The sequence below is a fragment of the Rhineura floridana genome, chromosome 2, assembly GCF_030035675.1.
Source record: "Rhineura floridana isolate rRhiFlo1 chromosome 2, rRhiFlo1.hap2, whole genome shotgun sequence".
NCBI lineage: Eukaryota > Metazoa > Chordata > Lepidosauria > Squamata > Rhineuridae > Rhineura > Rhineura floridana.
The window spans coordinates 82,522,985-82,548,412 of NC_084481.1; the positions used below are offsets into that span (position 1 = coordinate 82,522,985).

At 41.2% G+C, this 25,428-nt stretch overlaps 1 protein-coding gene across 6 annotated transcripts in view; it reads right to left on the reverse strand.

The window, feature by feature from the left end:
• The window catches only part of SLC15A2 (solute carrier family 15 member 2), a 120,202-nt gene that overhangs the window by 72,873 nt on the left and 21,901 nt on the right, over positions 1-25,428 (reverse strand). For 5 of the 6 annotated variants that reach the window (XM_061609115.1, XM_061609116.1, XM_061609118.1 and 2 more), the window contains 4 exons: positions 21,753-21,840; positions 19,712-19,853; positions 17,914-18,006; positions 13,642-13,741 (listed from right to left, as the gene is read on the reverse strand). In XM_061609115.1, the coding sequence (XP_061465099.1) occupies positions 13,642-13,741; positions 17,914-18,006; positions 19,712-19,853; positions 21,753-21,840 (423 nt within the window). The remainder of the gene's footprint in view (positions 1-13,641; positions 13,742-17,913; positions 18,007-19,711; positions 19,854-21,752; positions 21,841-25,428) is intronic. The other variant, XM_061609119.1, reaches the window with a different exon arrangement.

The following is a 25,428-nucleotide window of genomic DNA, read 5'->3' on the forward strand; positions in this document are numbered from 1 at the left end:
GTTTGCAAACAGAGTAGTAGTTACTTATTCAGAACAAGAATTTTAATTGAGTCTCAATATAGCCTCATTCAATCCAACTTGGCACTGCTTGACAGTTCATCATGTCTAGACAATATTCTTCCAAAAACATAAATAGAAAAAGAAACATATTCATTATAAAAAGCATACACTGACAGCTCAGAAAAGGAATAGAGTGGAAGAAGTTGGCAAAGTGAAAAGCCATACTTAGAAAAGATATAATTGGGAAGATATAAATTACATTTCAGTCTTAAATACATTTGCTTGGAAGTATTAATTTATTTATTTCAATGGAATTTACTTCTATGGGCTAAAAATATCCTTGCTACACAAATTCAAGGGGCTGTTAATTTTTATTTATGCTAACCAGGAGCAAGGAGGAAGAACTGATTATACAAATAAGCGTTATATTACAGTATGGAGTACTCCTCTTCAGGATTCCAGCGAGCCAGCCATGCCTTTTTCCACAATACTCCATTTTCCCATCCCCTGGGTTTGTATTGCCTTCCTCCCTCTACCTGAACAGTGTGTCAGCATTCCGCTTGATGGCCACTGAGCATGCTCAGTCCTCCTCACTGGGCTCTTTTGGGTTTTCTCCCCTACTTAGGGTTTTTCCCTTACAGATTTTGTTAAACTCCAAAAACCTGCTGATACCTCCCATCTTGTGTGTGGATGGTGCCATTTTAGCTACATAAGGACCCAAACATGGAGAAGGAGTTTGATATTAGTATCTAAGATTACATGGGCAGCTACCTTCAGATTTTGCTTCCCTTCCCATTATTGTTCATGTTACATTACATATCCCTGAATATCAGAATACTATGGATGAAAAAAAATTGCACAGAAGAAGTGGCTTTGCAACATGGTACCATCCAGATGTTGTTATACTGCAACTCCTATTGGCCCCAGCCAGCACAACTAATGGTTACAGATTATGGGAGTTGTTATCCAACAACATCTGGAAGACACCATATTGACTATGCCTGGTTGAGATTTCATAAGACAGCTGTACACAAACACTGAAGTAAAAGTTGATTGAGCTTATTTATTTATTTATTTATTACATTTAGATCCCATCTTTCCTTCATCAAAAAAACCCAAGGTGGCATACATGTGGTTTCTAGGTGGTTTCCCATTCAGGCAGTGACCAGACCCAGACCTGCTTAGCTTCAGCAAGGTGGTGGCCTCATATGCCTTCAGACCATACCCTTTTACTGAGAATGGCTTAGTCCAGGAACTAGTTGACATTTTTTCTTCATTTAAATTGCTTTGGGGCATAATATGAACTTCACTGAGCAGCTGGCCAACTTTCATGGCTCACAGGCATCTACCTGAAACTCATGTTCATCATTGGGCATTCTAAAAAAGTTGAAGAAGCCCTGCAGAATTGTATGGCTCCTTTTCATTAATCTGAGCACAACTCAAAATAAGTCATAAAAATCAAGAGTGACTGCGCTCCAATCACTCAGCTCAGGAAATTAGAAACCAAGCAAGGACAACAAGTATCCAGGGAAGAGGCCAAAGATTCAGATTTCACAATTTCTTATTTAATTGCGGGTGACAGAGTAGAGCAAGGTGCTGCCAGGGAAACAGATGAAATAAGTGCTCAGAAGACTTATCCAATTTACAGCTATTCAGCTACACTCTGGTGTCAGTAGCACAGTTAGGTAATTTTAGATTCTGGACTTACAGAGGGGGCTCTTTAGATGGTAATGTGCATAACATCATGCACTGTGGTACGCCAGTCCTACTGTGTTTGGGGGCCCTCCTGCTGAGTGGGGGCCCTCGACTACTGCCCCAAAGTGCTGCTCTAACATAGCCTCTGTCTACTATTGACTTTGAAGGCAGCAAAAATAATAGGCAGACTCCGTTTTCCTTGGGGAAGATCTGTAGCTTAATGCTAGAGTCCCAGGTTCAATCCCTAGCATTTCTAGGTAGGACAGGGAGAGACTCCTGCCTGAAATCCTGGAGAGCTGCTGCCAGTCAGTGTAGACAATACTGAGCTAGACGGACCAATGGTCTGACTCAGTGTGAGGCTGCATCCTATGTACTTGGCACAATCTGATTCTACTTGAGAAGATGGCAGGATGGAGAGCAATATATGTAAATGTCTGCTCCTCTTGAAATATGACATGTGATGCAGCGGTTATTTCATTTATAGCAAGGTTCAAAATTGTTTTATAATAATGGGAACTTGCCCCATATAGCTTTTCTATGTGCAGAGGTATCTTCTGGTGCTCAAGGCTGTGGAGCTTCCATGGCAGACTCTAATAAAGAATGGATGGAATGCAAAGGAAGACAACCATGTTGAATATTAGGGTATACAGGGAAGCATTTTCTGAAGCTGGGGTGCATTCTTTCAACATATCCAGTCCTTTCAAGACAGAAAACACTTCTCTACAGCCTGTTCTGTCCATCATCTTCACTGCAGATAATGCAGAATTGAGGGGTAGTTTCAGGGGAGGACATGTGGACTCAGTCAGAATGAGACATCTATGGCTCATGCCCTTAATGTGTGCAGAGATAGTTAAGGTAAAATGTAACGTCAGCCAGCTTAAGACAATCTGCAGCACGAAAACATAAATATTATTAGTCCATTAGAGAAAATGGAAAATGGAAAGGGTTACAGTCTCTGCAATTTGCACAATAAATTGTGGTAAAATCAGAAAAGTAAATACAGAGTTTCTAGTTCCTATTCTTTCATATAAAAACTAGGCTTTGTAGATATTGTAAGTAAGAACAGATCTGAGGCTTAAAACTTAGTTGACAGAGAACCAGAAGAATATGGACTGAAGTCAGAGACATTATCAGGGAAGAATGCAAAAACGACAATACCTCTAGTTAAAAAGAGAGAAAGACCTCAATGGATGACTGAAGAAACTCTTAAAAAGGTTAAAGAAAGAAGGAAAGCAAAAGCAAAAGGAGATAGAAACACGGTTAGAACCCTAAATGCAACTATACACCAACTTGTATGGAGGGACAAAGAGAACTATTACAATAGTTATTGTCTAGAAATAGAAGACGACAACAAAAAAGTTAGAACAAGAGCCATATTCCAAAAGATTACAGATTGCAAAGATGTATCACTGAACACTAAAGTCAGGATCATTCAGACCATGGTATTCCCCATCTCTATGTATGGATGTGAAAGTTGGTCAGTGAAAAAAGCGGATAAGAGGAAAATCAACTCATTTGAAATGTGGTGTTGGAGGAGAGCTTTGTGCATACCACAGACCGCGAAAAAGACAAATAATTGGGTGGTAAAACAAATTAAACCAGAACTATCACTAGAAGCTAAAATGATGAAACGGAGGTTATCATACTTTGGACACATAATGATAAGACATGATTCACTAGAAAAGACAATAATGCTAGGAAAAACAGGAGGGAGTAGAAAAGAGGAAGGCCAAACAAGAGATGGATTGATTCCATAAAGGAAACCACAGACCTGAATTTACAAGATCTGAACAGGGTAGTTCATGACATATGCTACTGGAGGTCACTAATTCATAGGGTCGCCATAAGTCGTAATTGACTTGAAGTCACATAACAAGAAGACACATAGAGTGAGTTTTTATCATTTATTTATTTGCACACTCTAAAGAAATACGGCCAATATGGCCTATCAAAGTAAAAGCCAGTTGCAATTTTTTTTACCACACAATGATTTTGATGCAGAAATCTAGAGAAAGTGTTACGTTTTTATTTATTTTTGTTGCTTTCATTATTGTATTTCATATTTTTAAAGAGTTGTCAGCTGCCTAAAGAATTGTATTGATGGGCAGCCTAATCATTTTAATCATCATCATCATCAGCTAAGTGAGGTTTGAAAATGAGACATAACTGTTTCTTCCCTATGCTTAATTCACCTGTTAGAACAAAAACCTCTTGATTTTTTTTAAAAAAGGTAATGCAAGTTGCCCTGATCTGAATCAGTTATTCCTCATCTCTCTAGCAACGGCAAAAAACTTACAGAAAATCCAGACTAAGAGCTATTTCCTATCTGTGCATACAAACCAAAACACAAAGAGAAGAAGATTTGGACTCTTCCTTAGTAATGTTACATTTATTTAACATACCCTTTACAGATCAATAGCAACCTAGGATAGAGGCATGCCCTTAGAGGAATATTGACAGGTAAATGCATAATTCTTGGAACAGGGCCTGTGGACAGTTAATCTTGTAGATATCATAACCATGCAGGATTAAATGAAACAATCTCATCTATAAACTAATAGTGAAAAATCATACAAAAGGACCACTTTAAAAGCAAATCGATACTGCACCATTGACTTGCATATGCACCAATGGATCCATTCAGAAATGAATTGCCTCCTGTTAGCTTGTAGTTCATGGTGCCTTGCCTTGTAGTTCATGGTGCCTTGCCTCTGGAACAACCTCCTCCTGCACACCCATGAGGCTCCCTCACTGATTATTTTTGGAATGAAATTGAGAAAGTCTTTGCTGTTTTTAGCTTTTAATAGGTCAGCTCAACCACTGAGAACATCTGGAGGAGCACTGTTAGTTTTCCCCCATGTTACAGAGGCCCAACTGGCCTCAACTTTAAGTCAGGCATTTAGAATCACTGGTCCCATGCTGTGGTACACTCTTCCAGCAGAGATTTGGCAGGCGCCCTCGCTATAGACTTTCAGGGCTCTCTTGAAGACTTTTTTATTTCGACAAGCGTATGCAGCTGTTTAAATTTTCTTGAATAGCAAGTAATTTTACTGATTATTTTGTTCTCTTTTTATGGTATTTTATATTTTATTGTATATATTGTTGTACACTGCCTTCATAGTTTATATGAGCTGGCAGTATAGAATTGTTTTTATAAATAAATAAAAATAAATAATAGCATTTGAAGTTACTGTTGTTACTGAATGGGTTTTGCTGATCATTTTTATATATTTAATTTGACTATTGCTGATTTTCCCACACAGTTGTTGGAAATTTTTCATAAACACACACACTGGAGATGTAAAAATACATACACCCATTATAATGGTTTAGTGTCAAATCCAGTTGGCCATTGTAGAACTTTTTTTTTAAGTATTAGTTTCCTACCAAATAAAAGCAGTGACACCTAAGTAAGTCCTGCCTAACTACTTTGTTTAAAAAAAAGGATCAGAGGGGGAGAGAAGGATTTACAACACAATCCTTTTCTATCTTCGCTCAAAAGTCCCATTGATTTTCAGCACAATCCTAACATGTCTACTCAAAAGTAAGTCCTACTGAATTCAATGGGGTTAACTCCCAGGTATGTGGAATTAGCATTGCCGCTTTACTCCCAGAAAAACTTCATATTGGGAAGGTTTTCAAAATAGGTTATGAATAATACAAATAAACTGCCCTCTTCAACAGTCCAGTAAAATTTAAACTTGTTTGACTCCTTAATTAGAAAAGTATAACACTGCAGCATGTACACTTTTTAAAACTTATTTTCAAAAATTATTTGAAAGATAAAGCATATAATATGCCATGTTTTGCAAGTAATTAAAAAACCTGCATGTACACTTTTATTATAATTATAACTAAAATAGTTTACTGTGTATGCCCACCAAGATCCTGCTGTGATCTTCTGTTGTAGTGCAGTCCTATGCATGTTAACTCAGAAGGAAGTCCCAACCCTGTACAGAGAAAGCACTCTTTATGCTGCTGAAAGCAGAGCTTGGAAGATTACTTTTAAAAAGTAATAAATTACAGTTACAGTTACGTGGCCCCAAAAAGTAGTAATTACCGTTACAATTACAATTGCACTGAAAGTAACTGATTACTTTACTTTTCTTCCAAAGTAATCACTACAATTACATTTCAGTTACTTTAAAAAAATGCCTACAAGGTGCTGGCCTTGGCTGCTGCACATCTAAGTAGTCTAAAACAACATTAAAAATAAACAAACACATACAGAGGTAATAGAATAATTATTTTTATTCATAAGATAGCAATGGTGGTCTCTCCACTGGTAAGGGTGGTGGGGAGGGAGGCTGAGGCCACTACTCAGATCTTTGCACGCCAAACCAAGTGCAACCCCCCCACTCAGCCAGCAAGCATAATCTCTCTCACTTAACCACCTCCCAGACCCTGCCCTGCCACCAAGAACACACACCCAAGCAAACATTTTCCCCTTAGACGCAAAAAAGTTAAAATACTGCAAATGCAGCAAAGTAGCCAGAGAGGGTGGTGGAGGCCACTTTGTATGCCAAGTGCAAAAACAGTTCTCTCTCTCTCTCTCCCTCCCTCTCTCTCTCTCTCTCTCACACACACACACACGTTGTCACAGAGCTTGGAAGTAACTAGTTACAAGTAACGAATTACTTTTAATTCATTACTTTTTTCAGTAACGAGTGGGTAATTCCTTTACATTTTGATTGTAATAGAACTAGGAGTAATTTTACTACTTTTGTGTAGTAATTGTAACTTTTCCAGAATTACTTTTGGGCATTACTTGGGGGGGGAGCAGGGGAAGTCTTCTGCTCCTCTGATTTGTGGATGAAAATTATGTGCCTCAAACTGGGCTTCTGTGCAGTGTCTCTCTTTCCTCATGCTCTGTGGATGGGCAGGAGGCGACGAGGGAGGAGGCGGAGAGTGAGATGGGGTGGAGTGGAGAAAACAATTATTTAAAAAAACAGATAGTGGTGGTGAAGAATGGAGTGGAGGGGAAAAGGATCCGGAGATCAAGAACATGAATAAAGGAGGAGAAGGAGGCAGCAGCAAAATGGAGATAAAGAACTGTGGAGGCGAAAGATGACACAGTGTGTGTGTGTGTGTGTGAATACTGTGTTTGCACTTGGCACACAAAGTGGCCTCCACCACCCTCTCTGGCTACTGTGCTGCATTTGCAGTTTTTTAACGTTTTTGCATCTCAGGGGAAAATGTTTGCTTGAGTGAGTGTCCCTTAGTTGGTGGCAGGGCAGGGTCTGGGAGGTGGTTAAGTGAGAGAGATTATGCTGGCTGGCTGAGGGGGGGTTGCACTTGGTTTGACATGCAAAGATCTGAGTAGTGGTCTCAGCCTCCCTTCCCACCACCCTTACCAGCAGAGAGATCACCAATGCTATCTTATGAATAAAAATAATTATTCTACTACCTCTGTATGTGTTTGTTTATTTTTAATGTTGTTTTAGGCTAGTTAGATGTGCAGCAGCCAAGGCCAGCACCTTGTAGGTGTTTTTTTTAAGTAACTGAAATGTAATTGTAGTGATTACTTTGGAGGAAAAGTAAAGTAATCAGTTACTTTCAGAGCAATTGTAATTGTAATGGTAATTACTACTTTTTGGGCCATGTAACTGTAACTGTAATTTATTACTTTTTAAATGTAATCTTCCAAGCTCTGCGTTGTCATCTTCCACCTCCACAGTTCTTTATCTCCATTCTGCTGCTGCCTCTTTCTCCTCCTTTATTCATGTTCTTGACCTCTGGATCCTTTTTCCCTCCATTCTTCACCACCATTATCCATTTTTTTAAATAATTGTTTTCTCCACTCCACCCCGTCTCACTCTCCGCCTCCTCCCTCGCCGCCTCCTACCCATCCACAGAGCATGAGGAAAGAGCGACACTGCACGGAAGCCCAGTTTGAGGCACATGATTTTCATCCACAAATCAGAGGAGCAGAAGACTTCCCCTGCTCCCCCCCAAGTAATACCCAAAAGTAATTCTGGAAACATTACAATTACTCCACAAAAGTAGTAAAATTACTTCTAGTTCTATTACAATCAAAATATAAAGGAATTACCCACTCGTTACTCAAAAAAGTAATGAATTACAAGTAATTCGTTACTTGTGGCTAGTTACTTCCAAGCTCTGGCTGAAAGCTATATATTTAGAGTTCCTGATGTGAGACAAGCTGGGAAAGGAAACTGTTCTCAGAACTTGAAATGGGGAGGATGAGCGAGCAGGCAGGGGGGAAGGTGAGCCTGGGGGTCAACAAATCTTGTCAATCACAACCTTGACTTCACTTATTGGCTTAAAAACCTGAAAGGGCAGGGATTAGAGCAGCCAGTACTAACAGAAGTTGCGGGGTGGTGGTGGCTGGCATTTTTGTTTATATCTGTTGAACCAGAGCACCTAGAAACTTAATTTTTTGAAGGGCCCCTCATTATGGTAGGGGAGTAGTGTTCCTCTTCCGTGGCAGAGCCTGCCGCAGATTGCAGGGAGGGAGCTGCCCGCCTGCTCACTCACTCTCCCCATGCCTGCCTGCCTGCCTGCCCACTCGCTCTCCCTCCACCCCCGCCTGCTCACCCTCCACCCCACCTGCTCATCCTCCCTCCCCCCTGCCTGCTCACCTTTCCCTCTGCCTGCTCGCTCGCCCTCCCCCTCTCACTCACTTGCTCACCCTCTCCCCCCACCCACCAGCCCATCCCCCCGCTCGCTCACCCACCCCCTGCCCACTCGCTGGCTTGCTGGCTCGCCGGCTCATTCACTCACCTGCCCACCCAATCTCCACCTGCCTGGTAGTTAGGTAGGTAGGTGGGGCATGCGTGTGTGGGGGTGGGTGCCAGGGCCCAGGGCAGGCTGGTGCCCAACGGCCCCGGCATGCCTGGGACTGGTGCTGCAGATAGGCATCCTGTGCGCTCAAACAAGCTCCAGCCTAAGGAGAACTACGGGGGAAATAGCCACACCAACAAGTAATCCTCTTCATAGCAATAGGCCAGAGTAGGCCATGTGGCGCTGCCTATAAAAGCTGCCAGGTCACCCTTGCTCACTAGGCTAAACAACAAAATCTCAGGTCCCTATGATTAGGGATGGAAGGATCTGTCAATTTCAGTTCTCTCTGTTTCTAATTTTTCCAGTCTTAAATTCAGTTCTCCACATTTCTGCAGGGATTTGCATTTTTTTTTAAAAAAAAATCATGAAGATTTTTCAGCATTTTAGTTGCATTTCTCCTAATAAACAAATTTTAGTATGCTGTTTTTTTTGTTTTGTTTTTCAATTAATTTTTATTCCAATTTTCAAAACCAAAACAATACAAAAAGAAAACAACACAAATCAATAACTAGTACAATATAAAAAGAAATATATATATATATATATATATATATATAAAAGAAAGAATATTGACTTCCGATTTGTCATAGTTCAGCTATAAATCTATAATATATAACAAACCTATCTCTTAATAGATTATAAAATCACCTTCCTCCAGCGGTTATCTTAGTTGGTTTCAAATCTCATTAACATCATATCATTTTAATCTTCCACAAAAAGTCAAAGAGAAGTTTCCAATCCTTGAGATATATGTCAATCAATTTTTTTTTCTAAATAAACATGCCGATTAATCCAACTCATCAAATCTACTAAGTCCAGTAATTTCAAATCGCTATAATTCAGCTATAAATCTATAATATATAACAAACCTATCTCTTAATAGATTATAAAATCACCTTCCTCCAGCGGTTATCTTAGTTGGTTTCAAATCTCATTAACATCCTATCATTTTAATCTTCCACAAAAAGTCAAAGAGAAGTTTCCAATCCTTGAGATATATATCAATCAATTTTTTTACTAAATAAACATATCAATTAATCCAACTCATCAAATCTACTAAGTCCAGTAATTTTAAATCGCTCTTCTGTCATTATCCATATTGGGTCCATCTTCCATCTTCCATCTTTACGCACCCAAAAATCTTGCTGTCATAGTCATATAATAAAAGTCTGATAGGAATTTCCTCCATCACAGATATTTTCTTGCCATCAAATCCAAACGTATCACTGAAGTATTGTTGCAAAGCCGCATCTCTGTTCCTCTTTTCCACATGATACACTAGTACATCTCTTGAAGGTTTTTCCATTGACACAAAACAGGGATTAATTCTGTTAACTTTCTCCATTTCAAGTTCCATCAAATCCTTCCAGTCCAGGAATTTTTTTGAACCGATAATATCTTTATCTCCAATCTCTTCAATTCCTTCAGGGACAGCGCTGAATTCCAAACTGTAATATTTGTCTCCAGGATCCATCACAGCCAGGAAATCCAAATCTTTTTTCATGTCCATAATTAAGCCAATCTCCATAGTTTGAACCTTGCCTTTAATTTCTCTTTCATCCTTTTTTTGTTTTCCAGATCTATCTTTATTCTCCTTTCTCATAGAATCCTGAGTTTCTTTCAGCTCCTGTCTCATTTCGTGAAATTCAATTCTCCACGCTTGTCTATTATTTCTCAGTTCTTGTTTTATTGAGTTAATCCCATTCATTATTTTCTGAAACATGTCTAGAGATAAAGTCCCTTCTTGTACATCCATGATCTTCTTAATTGTCATTCTTAAAGCCAAAGGAACAAAACTCCTTCAATTTTCAATGTCCCAAACAAAGAGCAGCTTATTTCTTTAACCAGTTACAAAGGAGTTAATCTTTCCAACCAACTAACGTCACATGCTAGACAGCCCTTATCTCTTATCTGCCCGGAAGTGTAAGAACGGCTTTAGTTCACAGCGTCGAAATAGCTAGTAGCAGAGAGAATGAGCAGATTCGTCAAAAAAAAAGTAGATCAGGAAAAATAGTCCCAGCCATAAATCAAAAAGATTTCTTATCTCTTCCAATCAGAAATCTCTCATCCGTTGTAATCTTTAAAATGCTATTTTCCATGTCAGCTTTTTGCAATAAAAAAAGATAAGCTATTTATATTTTCTTCCCCCTTAGTTCCGTGAATAAAAAAAGGAAAGTCTTACCTCACCTAGGTTATCTCAATTGCTGTTACTTTGACAAATCTCTTTAGCTGTATAGATAAGAAAATGATGAATGTAGACAGGAGGATGTTTGCCTGTTAATCCGTATAAAAAAAAACGGGTCACTTATCCAGCTGAGCTAGCATAAAAATCCTCGCTCTGTCTGAGCTGCTGGAAGACAGGCAATTCTGACGAATTCCAGACTCCAACAATCAAAACAAAGCTGTGTGGGAAATCTCACGTTTCTTCCTTATCCAGAAGAAATTATTCCCAGTCAGAAAAGAGCCTTCTGACTGAATTTAAACTGGATAAGTTTCATCCAAGACGGAGCTCGTCTCAGAGGCTGCACAGGTGTAGGGATCCTCCTGGGAAGTTCACAAATTTTAGTATGCTGTTTTGACTAATATACACATTTTTTCAAGCAATTTCTCCTAATATAATGTATTGTTGTATACCATTTTCACTAATATATTCATTTTTATGCACATTTTCCCCAAATATATGCATCACAAAATTGGGGTATGTGCGGATTTGCAAGGATGGCTGTGTTTTGGTTCTGACATTGTTCAGGAAAGGGCAAATTTCATCAATAAGGTTTTAAATGTGAATGGAATCGCATTTCTCCCCCATCCCTACCTGTGACAGGCTGCCTTCCCCATACTCTACCCCTGCTTTCTTTGTAGGAACCAAGTGAGACAAGGGTCACCCTTCTCCCTAATGTGCTTCTGGGACCTACACACATCGAAGCCGACACATGTCGACCTGCAGGAGAAAACCATAAACTTGCAGATTTTTTTTTACAGGCTAAATAAGACACAGAAATTAGAAATATGAATGGGCTAACATGCCTGCATTTCACAGCTTCTTGTTACAAATGAAGCAAACCTCAGCATATTCTCCGTTAAGGAGTGTGTGGCTTGGGCAGAGGACACATATTCAAAAAGGGGGGGGCAGAAACCAGCTCTTCTTCATTCAGAGGCTGGAATTTTAGGGTGAAACATTCAAAGGTCTCCTAGCCTCAGTTAACAATTAGCCTTTAGCAACCAGGAAGGTAATACTTAACTTCTGAGACAAGAGTGCAGTGATTAATTTGGAGGAAATCTGGAAAGCATTTTGAAAACAAGTGCTGTGTGTTCTTTTTATAATCTCAAACTAATTAGCTGTTAATTAAAAGAGGATTACAAAATATTACTAATTATTATTATTCATAAATGTTGCACTTCTGGGAATGACATAATCCTCAAGAGCTGCTACTCTAACATAAGCCGTGGAAGATGCCTAATTTGTCTATTACATTTGATTGATTGATTTTGAAAACCCAGACAAATCTTGTGTTTTCCCCACCTCCACCAAATTACATGATTTATGAACAGGGTGGTTTATAACAGATGCTATTGGAGGTCGCTGATTCATAGGGTTGCCATAAGTTATAATCAACTTGAAAGCATATAACAACAAATGTGATTCTGATGTTACAGCCTCCCTCTCTAACAAAAATACCTCTCCCAATCTGAAATCTGTTCTTATAGATACTTTAATATTACTTTTCAGACACAGGCCCAGATGCAAACTTCAGTGCAGAGATAATACCCAATCTCATGTAAAATCAAAAGTACTGGCCACTTGATCTTTAATAAACAGGCTTTTGGATAGTGTTGGGGATTTGCAATTTCCTGAAGGGGCATTATTGTTTAGCTCTCATAAGCCAAGTGAGATACTGAGTGGAGTTTGTAGTAGGACTATGCACCGGGTTTGGCCACAGCCTGAATCGCAAACCATATTGGGCAGACTCAGGTGGATTCAGGCTTTGACTGAATTGGGTGAAGACAGCCCTGGATCAAGTCAGGCCACCCAGAGTGATCTGGGGCTGTCAGGGGAGAAGGAGGTTGTTGGGTGGGAAGGAGGCAGCCCCTGCAAAGAGCAATGAGGGACCATTTGTAAGAGAGCTTTCAAACAGTCCAGCACTGTGCTTTGGCTGCAGGTGCCTGTTTCTACTGGGGGAACACACCCATGCAGTCAAACTGAGCAGCACTGAATGCTCTGCTCACCAGGATACAGTCTTGCCAGCTCCAGGAGTCTGCTTTGCCAGCAGGTTCACAACAAGGAATGCACTGGGGAAGCAGAGCCCAGCAGGGTTGCATGGAGGGTTCAGTCATTACAGCTGCAGCCACAGGACTGATGCAAGATCCAATCCTGAGAGGAAGGTGCTTGCAAAGGCGCACCAAGCAGGATTGTACTCTCTCCGCTCACCAACTGCAAGGGTCGATTTCACCAGCAGGGCCGGTGCCAGGTGTGACTGGGCCCTTGGCCACCAGCCCACCCTGGGTCCGTGGTGTCGTATACACATTGACACATATATACCCGCCGACAGCAGAGATGGGGAGACAAGCAGCTTGCACACACAGTGGAGAGCAAGGGTAGGGGGAGAGAGACAGACTCAGCAGCATGCTTTTGCTCCCTAGGGCAGGGCTGCTAGAGGAGGTTCTCTTCTTGTTCCAGCATTGCTCTGGGGAGCTGAAACACAGCCTCTTTTTTCACTTTTGCAAAAGAGCCCCTTCTTCCTCTGGTTGTGGTGTCGTTGCGGAGCATTTCTTCCTATTTCCTAAATGTCCCTGAGACCTTCTAACAATGGTGCCAAAGTTCTAAAATGGTGCCAGGCCAGAGGGAGGAGGGGCCCTTTTGACAGTAATAAGAGGCAACACTGTCCCCTCCAACTGCTTCTGAGACTGGCAGAGAGGTTGAAGCCCCTCTGCTCTCACCAACGTGATGGTGGGGCCCAACAGCACCACCTGCTGAGCAACTGTTTTTTAAAAAGGAGTCAATTTATGGGGGGAGGTTTGGGCCCCCCAGAAATTGCTCGAGGAGGCCAGATATGGGTCATGTGGGTTGGCCATCCTTGCTATAAGCCCTGTTTTTAAAAAAGGATTAAGAAACTACATTGAGAAAAGAAACAAAAATCTTACATGCTCCTCTTCAAACTGGTCTCCACCGAACGCTGCCACGCAGGGTTTGATACCTCCTGTTCCAAGAGCAATCAGAGTCAGGCCAGTCATTGACAGAACCCTTCAAACAGGGATGAAAAGAAGTTCAGCGCCATGAAAGGACTTGGGAGAATAGTAGAGCCCCCTACCTACATTGCATACTGGAATCCTTTGAAGGCCCATCCACATGATAGCAGCAGTACGTGATGGTTGCATTTCTGCAGCAAGAGGCTGAACGGAGGAACCATGCAAGTGCGGTGACATGAGTCCATTCCACTCAGTTGTCAACCAGTCAGAAAAGAGTGGCAACCAGGTGGGCTCAGCCCTGCCCCTGTAAATCTTTATTCAGGAAAATGAAATGGACTGCCTTCAAGTCGATCCTGCCTTATGGCTACCCTATAAATAGGGTTTTCATGGTAAGCGGTATTCAGAGGGGGTTTACCATTGCCTCCCTCTGAGCCAATCCTCCCCAGCTGGCTAGGGCCTGCTCAGCTTGCCACAGCTGCACAAGCCAGTCCCTTCCTTGTCTGCGAATGCCAGCTGGGGAGCAACTGGGCTCCTTGGGACTATGCAGCTTGCCCAAGGCTGCACAGGTGGCAGGGCACTCACTGTGGGGGTGATCTTTAGCTGGCCCTTGACACCCAGGAGACACAAGCAGGGATTTGAACTCACAGACTCTGGACTCCCAGCCAGGCTCTCCTCCACACTGTGCTATACCGTGCGCCACCAGAGAGCCTGGTGTGCCATGAAAAAAAAATCAAACCACCATGTTGGATGTCTTTTGGAATGGGATAGCCCTGTGCGGCATTCATTCTTCCACTTTCTCTACCACTTTATTTTATTTATTTATTTATTATTTGATTTATATCCCGCCCTTCCTCCCAGCAGGAGCCCACTTTCTGGGCAGTGATAATCGTCCTGACTCGAGTGCACTAGAAATCCCTGATGCAGATCATGCTACAGCTGACAGGTGCAGGAGAATCCCAGAAGCACCATTATTCAGGCCTGGCTCCAGGTTTTGGGGGTCCTTCCCTGGTCAGGCTGCCCTTGGTGAGCTCCCCAGTGCCGACTGGCCCCCTCAGAACTGACCCCTTCTAGTGGCAGCACTGCTGCAGCTGCCAGCCTCACCTTTCCCTTGCTCACTCTCTGGCTTCCTGGCACCATTCTTACTGGTTCCTGGCCCATTCCAGGGCCACTGCAACAAGGTAGACCCACTCCTGAGGGTAAGGTGGAGGAGGTTGAGCAGCTGCCAGTTTTGCCTTTGCACACTTGGAAGTGAGTGGACTTACTTGGCACTGGCCATACTGTAATTGCCTGGGAATCAACCTGTTGCTTTGCTCCTCATCAATTAGAGCACTGCCAAACAGGCACTGGGTAGAGACAGAATGTGCTGGAAGGGCAAACAAGGCATTAATGGGCCCTGCCAGGGTACATTAATTTCAGCAAATGCCCAAGTACACCAAGTGTCGATGATTGAGCCTATCACCACTGCAGGTATGCATGATGCTCAAAGACAATATAAATGAGAAAGAGTCCTGTCTGAAACCGTGGAGGGCCACAGCACAGTGTAGATAGATAACCCAGAGCTAGATGGACCAATGGTCTGACTTGGAATAAGACAGGTTTTATTCCTTTGTGCTGAGCCCAAGGCATCTGGAAAATGTTGAGATATTGTAGTATTAGTGTGCCTTCCGTTTTAAACCATGAAAAAAAAACATTTTCAATCCAGGAAAAAAATGTCCTAACTATCCAAAGTTTGGGAAATCTTGTTGTATTCACTAGCTTGAAGTGTGAATGATGCCTCGGGTCTGATTCAAACATTCAGAAAAATCACATGATGCAGTTCTGGAATGAGTTGCCAAAGGAAGTCTGCTAACAGGCTTCCTTAGCGAGATATTGGAAGCTTTGCCAATCTTATTAGGCAAGATGTTGAAAGTTGAGCCGTTCAAAGTAATTAACTGGGGTTATCTGTTGGATGAAATTTGGATTTGTGCTGTTAATCACAGACACCACCATTCTGGCTTATTCTGAGCTGGCCTTGCCATACAAGTGCAGCAAAATTTCAAGTGAGTCTAAGATGCAAAATGCAAGTTGCTTGCAATCCATGCAGTCTCAACTATCTTGAATTTTGTAGCGTATGCACAGTCTAACCACTGCATATAAACAAACAAAAGACTGTGGTGCTTATGACACACATCTTAATAAGACCCTCTTTGTCCTCCATTCTGGAACCTAGAAAATAATCCAAAAACTATGGAAGATTTCCCCCAAAGGCAGAGGAAAACATCATGCAGAGATTTAAGATGAGATTCAAAACTTGTCAAACTTTAGCCCATTCTAATTAGGAATACAATATCTGTCTTATTTATTTATTTATTTATTTATAAAAATACTTAGATCCTGCAGTTTCATAAAAAATCAAAGTGGTGTGCAATGTGTATATACACACTAGAAACCACATGAAAACCAAGATCACAGATCACCAGCTAACTGTAAAAGAAAACATTTTTTCCTTGAATTGTCTGCATACGCCTGAGGTTTTCAGCAAATGTTTAAAAATTAATACTCAAGGCACTTGCTGAATCTCTATTGGAACAGCATTCCACAAGACTGGACCAGTAACACAGAAGGCTCAATTTCATGGTGACGTCAAGTCAGGGCACAACCAAAGTCACTCCTACAGATGATCTCAGTGATTGAGCTGGGAGTGAAGATACCCTGGACCCAAATTGTTCAGGGCACTGTAAATTTAGTACAGGAACTTTGAACCTGGCTCAGTAGCACATGGGCAGCCAGTGCAGATGTTCTAATAATGGTGCCACATATTGTCAGATATCTGCCCTCATCAGTAGTCTAGTTGCTGCATTTCGCACCAGCTGGAGCTTCTGGTCGAGGCCCAACAACAGCTCCACATAGAGTGCACTGCAGTAATCCAGCCTCAAGGTTAGCAACACATGGACTACAATGGTCAGGCTATCCCTGTCCAGGAACAGCTGTAGGTGGCAAACCAGGCAGAGCCAGTAGAAAGCACTCCTAGCCACAGAGGAGACTTGAGCCTCTAGTGGTAAAGATATACCCAGGAGTACCCCAAAACTATGTACCTGCTCCTTCAGAGGGAGCATGACTCCATCCAGAACAGGCACCTTGCCTATTTCCTGGACACAGGAACCATCCATCCAAAGTTCCTCTGTCTTCTCAGAATTCAAACAGCTTATTGGGCCTCCTCCAGTCCACCACTGCATCTAAGCACTGGTCCAGAGCTTGCATAGTCACTGCTGATTCATTTATTATGGAGACAACACAGAACAACTCTGCTAAGCAGCCCTTTGAGAATGCAATAGAAGCAGTGGAGTATTATCTCTTTGCTGCCCCCACAGGTACATGGTAGGCCCAATTATGAGCCCACCATGTACTTGGTTGGCTGTGGAGTGAGATTTCTTCCTATACTGCGAAACATCACTGCAATCCATGAATCAGCGTTGTGTTAACACTGGGGCAGTTGACTTAACTATCAACCACCATTCCTACTATCAGAATTTGTCTCTATGTTAAATTCACCATTGGGATCAGCAACCCTATAGTGAATTTTGTCATTTCCAGCCATGTCATCTAATTAATTCACTGTTTGAATTGGGGCCACCACCCAACAAGTTTCCCTGCCTCTGTCGTAAATGCAATTGAGGTGGACACAAAAACTCACTACGTGATTTCCTTTTAGGACAATAGAAGTAGGTCTGATGGTCAACTTATAAGGCTTCTGCAGGGTTCCTGGGGGGACTCTTATCTGCCTACACCATTCACCTCTGACAATGCTCAACATACCCTTTAAAAAAAAAAAAAAACACCTGTGGTTTAGTTTCCCCTGCAGTTTGTGGCTTCTCATGCATGTAGCTCTGGACCGAAGTTCACTTGCCCCTCAGTCGTAAACCGCTTCCTAAGGGCCCATTGCTCCAAACTGTGCTCTTGCCACTGAAATAAATGGAGGCTCTGCTAGTACAAGACTTGATGAATTTTCCCCAGAGACTCAAGATTTTGGAAAGACTAGTGGATTTTCTAACACAAGGCGCTAGCAGCTTTCAAGGCTGTGATGTCCTGACACAATAAGGATGAACACATTGTGCCAAGATTAACAAAAGGCCTGAAAGAGCCATATAAGACTGATTGCAAGGTGCATATGAACAATCTATACCCTAACACAAGTCAATTAATAATAATGTTATCAAAACATAGCAGGCCCATCTCTTCATTACTTACACATGAACAATCTGGTTTCCCACACTTGGTATTGCCCCAACTGACTTGATCACGTGCCCAATAACGTAAACAATGGAGAGATAAATGATTGTTCTGTGGAAGGAGAGAGAAAAGTGGGAAAATGCTATCAGTCAAAGGCAGCGGCAGGATTTATCATCTGAAAACAGAACGTGTGTCTGTGTTTCCTGATAGAGAAGTGACAAGGATTTTCTGTTACTCATTTTTCTACCAGTGCTGGAACTCCTCTTTCCTCATCATTCTTCAAAGCATTGAAGAGAGGCTACAGCTGAACAGAAGGTTGGGACAGCACAGCACTGATGTACACAGCTGTGCTGTTTGTAGTGGGCTGTGTTTCCTACTTCTTGCGGTAGCAGGGTCTGCCCAAGACAGAGCAGCAAATGCTGCCCACCCCCTCCCCACTTCCCAAGTCAAGGTTCACAGTACCCAAGTAGCAAAGCTTGGAAATGTTACTTTTTTACACTACAACTCCCATCAGCTGCAGCCAGTATGGCCACTGGATTGGGCTGATGGGAGTTGTAGTTCAAAAAAGTAACTTTTCCAAGCTCTGCCAAGTAGACCAAGTTGATTTTATTCATGTACCACATGTGTATATTGTCCATAAACTTTTGTATAACAAAAAGTTCTCTGAGCAGCTTACAGTAAAAGTTAAAACAGTTAAGTTTACAAATAGAGCATAAACACAAAACCAACAACAGAATAAAAACAGCAGCAGAATAAAACCAGTAACGAGTAGTAGTGCAAAATTCCTAAAAAGCACTGGACCGTTATTTGGGCACTTGAGACAGAAAATCCCACAAACACCACTCCCAGGGAGTAATAAATTAAATAAACAACTAATCTATTTGCTGCCCTTTCATGACACCCACGATCAGGTGCCTGAGGCAGCCACCTCACTCTGCCTAATGTTAGAGCTGGCCCTGAACCATTCTTTGCAATAAAAAGAAGGTACCCCACCACCACTACCACCACTGAGTACAATATGGTAGAGTGGTACTTGGTGTCCTGTCTCCTGAAGACCCTATGGGTGCAATCCAGAGAAATTTAGATAAACTTGAATCCCTTTGAAAGTTGTGATGTTGAGGTGTGTGAGTAAACAGATCCAGTGGAGTTTGGCCCTAACCCTTATTGACATGAGTGAAGCCCACCTAGAAATAACAAGGCAGTTCTTCACACACCTGTCCTATTCCTACAGAAAATGTATCTACTCTTTTTGTGAGGCAACTCTTTACATGAAAAAGACCATATGAGGGAGGAAAGTGAATGCCCCCCATCCCTTAGCCTCATTTGCGTTCCACTGCTTTAAGCACTTTTCTCCCAGTCTTTCTCCAGTGCCATTACTGAGCTGGATAAGAGGGAGATTGCTTAAATCAAGATTTAATTGTAAGAAGACTGATCAAAGTGTAAACAAAAACCTCACGAGTTTTTGCTAAAGTTCAATGGCAAACTAATGTGACAGTTTGTGAGAATATATATCAATGGTTTTTAAAAATAGTAATAGTTATTCATTTGCTAGAAAATGCCCTATATAATACATTTTATGTTATTTTCACTAATATATGTATTTTATGGACATTTTACCCCAGTAAATGCATTTCTGTACGCATTACTTGGCTAGAGAACTGCACTGAAAAATTCAAAGTGTGAATTTCAAAGGCTAGCTGTGTTTCAGTTCACGTATTGTTTCAGGAAGTACAAATAAGATAGGTTTGCATTAGAAGGTAAACTGAACTGAATTTCTCCCCCATCTTTAGCTAGAGGTGATGAATTTTATCCTTACTTGTATTTTCCCAGCCAAGAGTCAGCCATAAATGCACCAATGACAGGTGTAAAATAACACAGACTTGAGAAGGCATGGTACACTGAAGTGGATGTATTCTCATCCCAGTGGAGGAAGTAGAGAAAATACAAAGTCAGAACAGCTGAGGGAGAAAAAACGACAAAAGCAATGAGTTTCATAAACAATATGTGAGCCCCAAGAGTGCGACAATAATTGCCATTTTCTTTTCCCGATAGGGATCTGTGCTTTTGCCAGTGGTATAACAGAAAGAAATTCAATGAAGCTCAGCTTTTGCTGCCATGAAAACACAGCAATGAGCAAATTATCCTTTCTGAATCTTTAGTTATCCTGTTGATAAAAGCATACACCCTCCTATAGAGGAAAAGGTGAAAATCCTGGGCACCAGACCAACGGTACTTTTCTCTCGCTCTTGATTTTTCTCCCCTATTCTCCCGCCTTGCTGCCTAACTTCTAGCTCTGCATCCATATTATTGTCCCAAAGGGAAGAGACAGGATATATTCAGGGTGTTTCCACCATAGGGGTGAGATCCAACATAAAATTAGGGCAAGAAATTTGAGAGTTGATGTTGTTGCACAAGCAGTAGCACACCTGATCACCCAAGCTAAAATAGTCACCAAGTATAATAACAATAGAAGTTTCACTAGGGGGTGTGCAACATCTTTCACAAGCACAGACACCCATTGGATTTGTCTGTTGTACTACACTAAAAATAAGGCTCCCACTAATGGAAGAGCTGTTGCACAAGTGGGCTGCCACACTTGGTGTTTAGTGTGGAATTGCTATGCTTTGTTCACTCACTTTTTACAGGACATCCACACAATGTCATCAACTAGTCATTGTCCCTGGGGTTCTTCCTGTCTTTTCTGTGAAGGCAGGAAGTCTGACATTTTTCAGAATAGAAGAGTAGTGAAATCTCCACAGGTGTAGATGCCTTTAGCTCTACTCTTCTATCTTTTTTAGAGGATGGGGGTTTGATGTGGGCAGTGACATTTTGGGAAAGTAAGCCTGTTACACCTCAGCACACATTAATTATAACCTATGTGGTAGACACCATTTTATGATCAGATTTTTTATTTAATTAGTGTTAAAATGCTTGTATGTATGTGTATGAATGAGAGGTGTAGCACTATAACACCATAATATTATGATGTTATTTAAAAAATTAAATTAAATTAAACCTTTTCTGGTCACCTACATTAACCCTCTTGCTAAAATTGCACTGGAAGGTTATTTTAGAAATACACATGCACACAATATTGTATATATTTTATAAATAGACAGTACTATGTGTAGTATTGTGGCACTATACCTCTCTTTTTAAAAAAGCACAAATGAGAAGTATACCACTACAACACCAAATTTGTTATAATGTTCCTTTTTAATGGTTAAAAAGAAATATTTTTTCTGACCACTGCATTTTAGCAAGAGGGTTGATAGTGGTGACCTGAAAGGGTGATTAAAAATCATTTAAAAATTAAAGCATTATGGTGTTAGAGCACTATACCTTTCTCTCATTTTTTAAAATAAAACAGACAGGAAAGCATTTTAGTGCTTATCAGAAGACCAAGTTTAAAAATGGGGTCATAAACAGGCCTGCTGCAAGGATGATAGTCCCCATTCACAGCAAGTATGTCACATGCACTTTCATACAGAACACAGAGGGATGTAGACCTAGAAAAAGTGCAATACTCCTGAGCGTGTGTAAAGTCAATTGCAACTCCACTTGTAGCTTATAGCAGAAAAGCAATGATGAGATGGCCCTAGGGCCCACCCATCTGGAAACCGCCTCTGGTGCCATGTTTATAACCTCTCAGTCTCTCCTGTATAATGAGTACAGGCATCAGAGGCAGCTGAGGTATCTGAGGCAATTCAAGATCTAAAGGCAAGGAATCTTTTCAGGTAATTCCTACTATTAATTCTCCACCACCTTTTATTGTCCTGAAGGCAAAACAAATTGGAAAGGGAGCCAAACTAGTCTCTGAAAAGCTGAGGAGAAATGATGAAAGATACAACACACACCTTTCATGCCATAGTAGGAGAAGCGCTCGCAAAACTCATTCACCACAATGAAGGCAATGCTGAGAGGGTAATTGGTACCACATACTTTCTAAAGAAACAAACCAGAAAAGGTAGTGTCACATAAAAACTTGCCCTTGGGTCATATGTACAGTTGACATGACACACAGCACCCAGAGTCCCAGAATCAAAAGTACTTACCTATATTTCAATACTTAATTGACAGATGCCCCTGGGGAAGGGATTCAAGGGAAAACACAATGCTTATAATAAATAAAGGCTTGCCCCAAAGACTGACAATCAACACAGTGAGGGAATATCAAATGGAGATGAAGAAGCTTGAATATATTTTCCCTCTATAAATTTTCCAGCTGTAGCAGACATAATTGTGGGTGTATTCACACATGATGCAAAAATGCTGAAACAGGAACCACAAATGTGTGTCCATGATTTTTTATCTCACCCCTCATATACCCAACCAATCAAAGCAGTATGCAGGAAAAGGCCTCCTGCAGATACCCACTCATCAGGAGTCCTGTTCTATACAATGTAGGAATCACGTCTTTTGTAGGGCAATGACTACCCTTTGCAACTCCCTCTCATTACCTGTCAGACATGGCCCCTCACTCTCTATTAGCTTTTCTGCACCTATTGAAGACCTTCTTTTTCCAACAAGCCTTTTAAGTGGAGATTTTTATTCCAGTATGTATCTGTATCAGACCTGAAATTGTTTTATACATGTTTTTATATTATGGATGTTTTTACTGTTAAATTACTTTGGGGTGTTTTATAAGAAGTGAGTCATAAATGAAATTAAATAAATAAACACACGCCCACTTGGCAAAGAGTCTGCTTATGTGAGGGGAAACTACTGTAGGCAAAAAATAAATAAATAAAAAGCTTTTTTGTGCAGCAGAAGACATCAGGGCATATGACAACTATTTTCTAGAACGTTCCCTTTGTTACACTGAGTGATCAGTTCTAACCAAGAAACAAATCCCAACAGAGACGTGTGCTACCAGGGGATAAAAAAATAAATAAAAAGAAAAGGAACATGATAATTTTAGTGTCAGTAGGGCTTGTGTCTCCAGACATCACAAGCAAAAGGATTACTACATGCCTGAAAACAGAGTGACACTGCTTTCAGAGGCAAGCCCTTACTTTTGCCCTTAATTTTGTGAGGTTTCACTGTACAACAAGGAAACAATGTTAGCTGGCATTTTCCCCAGAGTGCAGTTGCATAATTTTGTGGTGTTATCCCAGGATGTTAAAAGGGCAGCACAGGGAAACAAACCCGTCTGACAGTGAAAAAACAACATATCCAGCGCTGCTAACATGGGTCTGACAGCAACTAGCTGTTCAGGTGAACGTTAAGGTCCAAATCTAAAAATCTGAATATTATATTTTAGGTGCAACACATTTTAATAACTAATTAGACTTCTACATCCTAAGTTTATAGAATCATAGAATAGTAGAGTTGGAAGGGGCCTATAAGGTCATCAAGTCCAACCCCCTGCTCAATGCAGGAATCCAATTATGTTCTTGATGGTCCTTGACAGCAAAACACATCTTAAGAAGTAGGATTGAGGAATGGGAATCATGGCAGCAGGCTCTACCCCATGCTATGTGAATTCATTTGAATATGCACAAAGAGCTCATTCATATACAACTTGCATAGGTAGAAGCCTTGCTCCATGAGATCAGGAACTCTGAAATTGCAGAGCTTTTCAAAACCTTCCACATGCACAGTTCTACATGCAGGAATTCTCTACACATGTTCAAATGAATGGTCATTGGTAAGAGCTGGAGTCTCCTGCAGCAAACCTGCTATTCACTGAAACATTTGCAAGGGGCATATGCGCTCTCTTATCAGGAATATTCACTTATCAGGTGTGTGCTATCATGATGTTTAAAACCTGGATGACTCTAATATGAGGACTAGTACATAAAGTTTACCAAACATGCTCCTAAGCACTGATTCCTGTATTGTATTCTGCTTGGATTCACCCAAACTTTAGCCATTGTCTAGTGAACAATTATTTTCTTTCACAGTAAAAATAGCATCTGCCTACCATCTTTTTATGCATCTTAGGATGCACGCCTTAATTTGGTGAGAGGGTTTGAGAGTGTTGAAGAAGCTGAGAGCAATGCCATCAGGAGTCTTGACCAAGAGACTAGATTTCTAGCAGGGTCACCCAAGGCGGGAATGGTCAAAGCTGAGACACGAGACTAAGATGCATCCAGACTCAGACGAAGGCAATGGTAAACTACCTCTGAATACCTCTTACCATAAAAACCCTATGAAAAGAGTATCCTAAATGCAACACAAGATAGTGCTGGAAGATGAGATCCCCAGCTCAGATGGCACTCAATGAGCTACTGGGGAAGAACAACGGACAAGTACAAGTTGTGCTGTGACTAATGACACCGCTGGGTCAAAGACAAAAGGAAGCCCAGAAGCTGATGCGCACAGATGCAAAAGGAGAGTCCAGAGTTGTATAGCGTGACTACTATAGTAACATGGAATGTGAGAAGCATGAACCAGGGAAAGTTAGAAATTGTCAAGCAAGAAATGGAAAGCATCAGCATTACAATACTTGACATGAGTGAATTAAAATGGACAGGAATGGGACACTTTGAAACAGCCAACTACAAAATATTTTATGCAGGAGATTAGAAATTAAGAAGAAACGGGGTTGCTTTAATAGTGAGAAGTGATGTAGCAAAAGCAATTAGGAGCTATTTCACAAGGTCTGAGTGAGTGATATCAATGAAATTTAATGGGAAACCTATTAACATAACCATCATCCAAGTCTATGCTCCAATGACAAACGCAGGAGGAATTGGAGTTATTTTATGCAGAAGTACAGGAAGAAATTGATCACACACCAAAACAAGATGTGCTGATAACCATGGGGGACTGGAATGCAAAAGTAGGGAACAGAGAAGAACTAGGAATTGTGAGGAAATGGGGCTTAGGAGATAAAAATGAAGCAGTAGAAAGAGTTATTGAATTCTGTGAACCCAATAATTGGTTTCTCACAAACACATTTTTTGAGCAACTGAAAAGACGACTATACACAAGGACATCACCAAATGGTCATTATAGGAATCCAACTGATTATATAATTGGTATCAGAAGATGGAGAAGTTCCATACTTGCTGTGAAAACAAGACCAGGAGCAGACTGCAGTACAGATAATGAACTAGTAATATTGAAAATCAGAGTAAAGCTAAAAAACAACAACAAAGCAATCAGGGAGGAAGGGCAAGGGGTGTGGTAGGAAAGGGAAGAGATTGGGTGGGTGAGCACTGGGCAGAGGGGAAGCCCCTTTCCTTTCTAAAAGGAAAACATTGTGAACAGTATCATTGCTTTTCAGCGTTTCCCCCACCTTTTTATTGTACAGCAGGCATATGTATCCTCCCACCCAAATTTAAACCAAAGCTGTCCCTGGCCACATCCACACCAGACTGTTATTTCACTTTAGGCAATCATGGCTTCTCCCAAAGAATCCTGGGAAGTGTAGTTAGTAAAGGGTGCTGAGAGTTGCCAGGAGATGCCCTGTTCCACTCACAGAGCTTCAGTCAGAACAGCTGACTGTTAAATCACTCTGGCCACTGGAGCTCTGTCAAGAGAATAGGATTCTCCTCTCAGCACCCTTCACAAACTACACTTCCC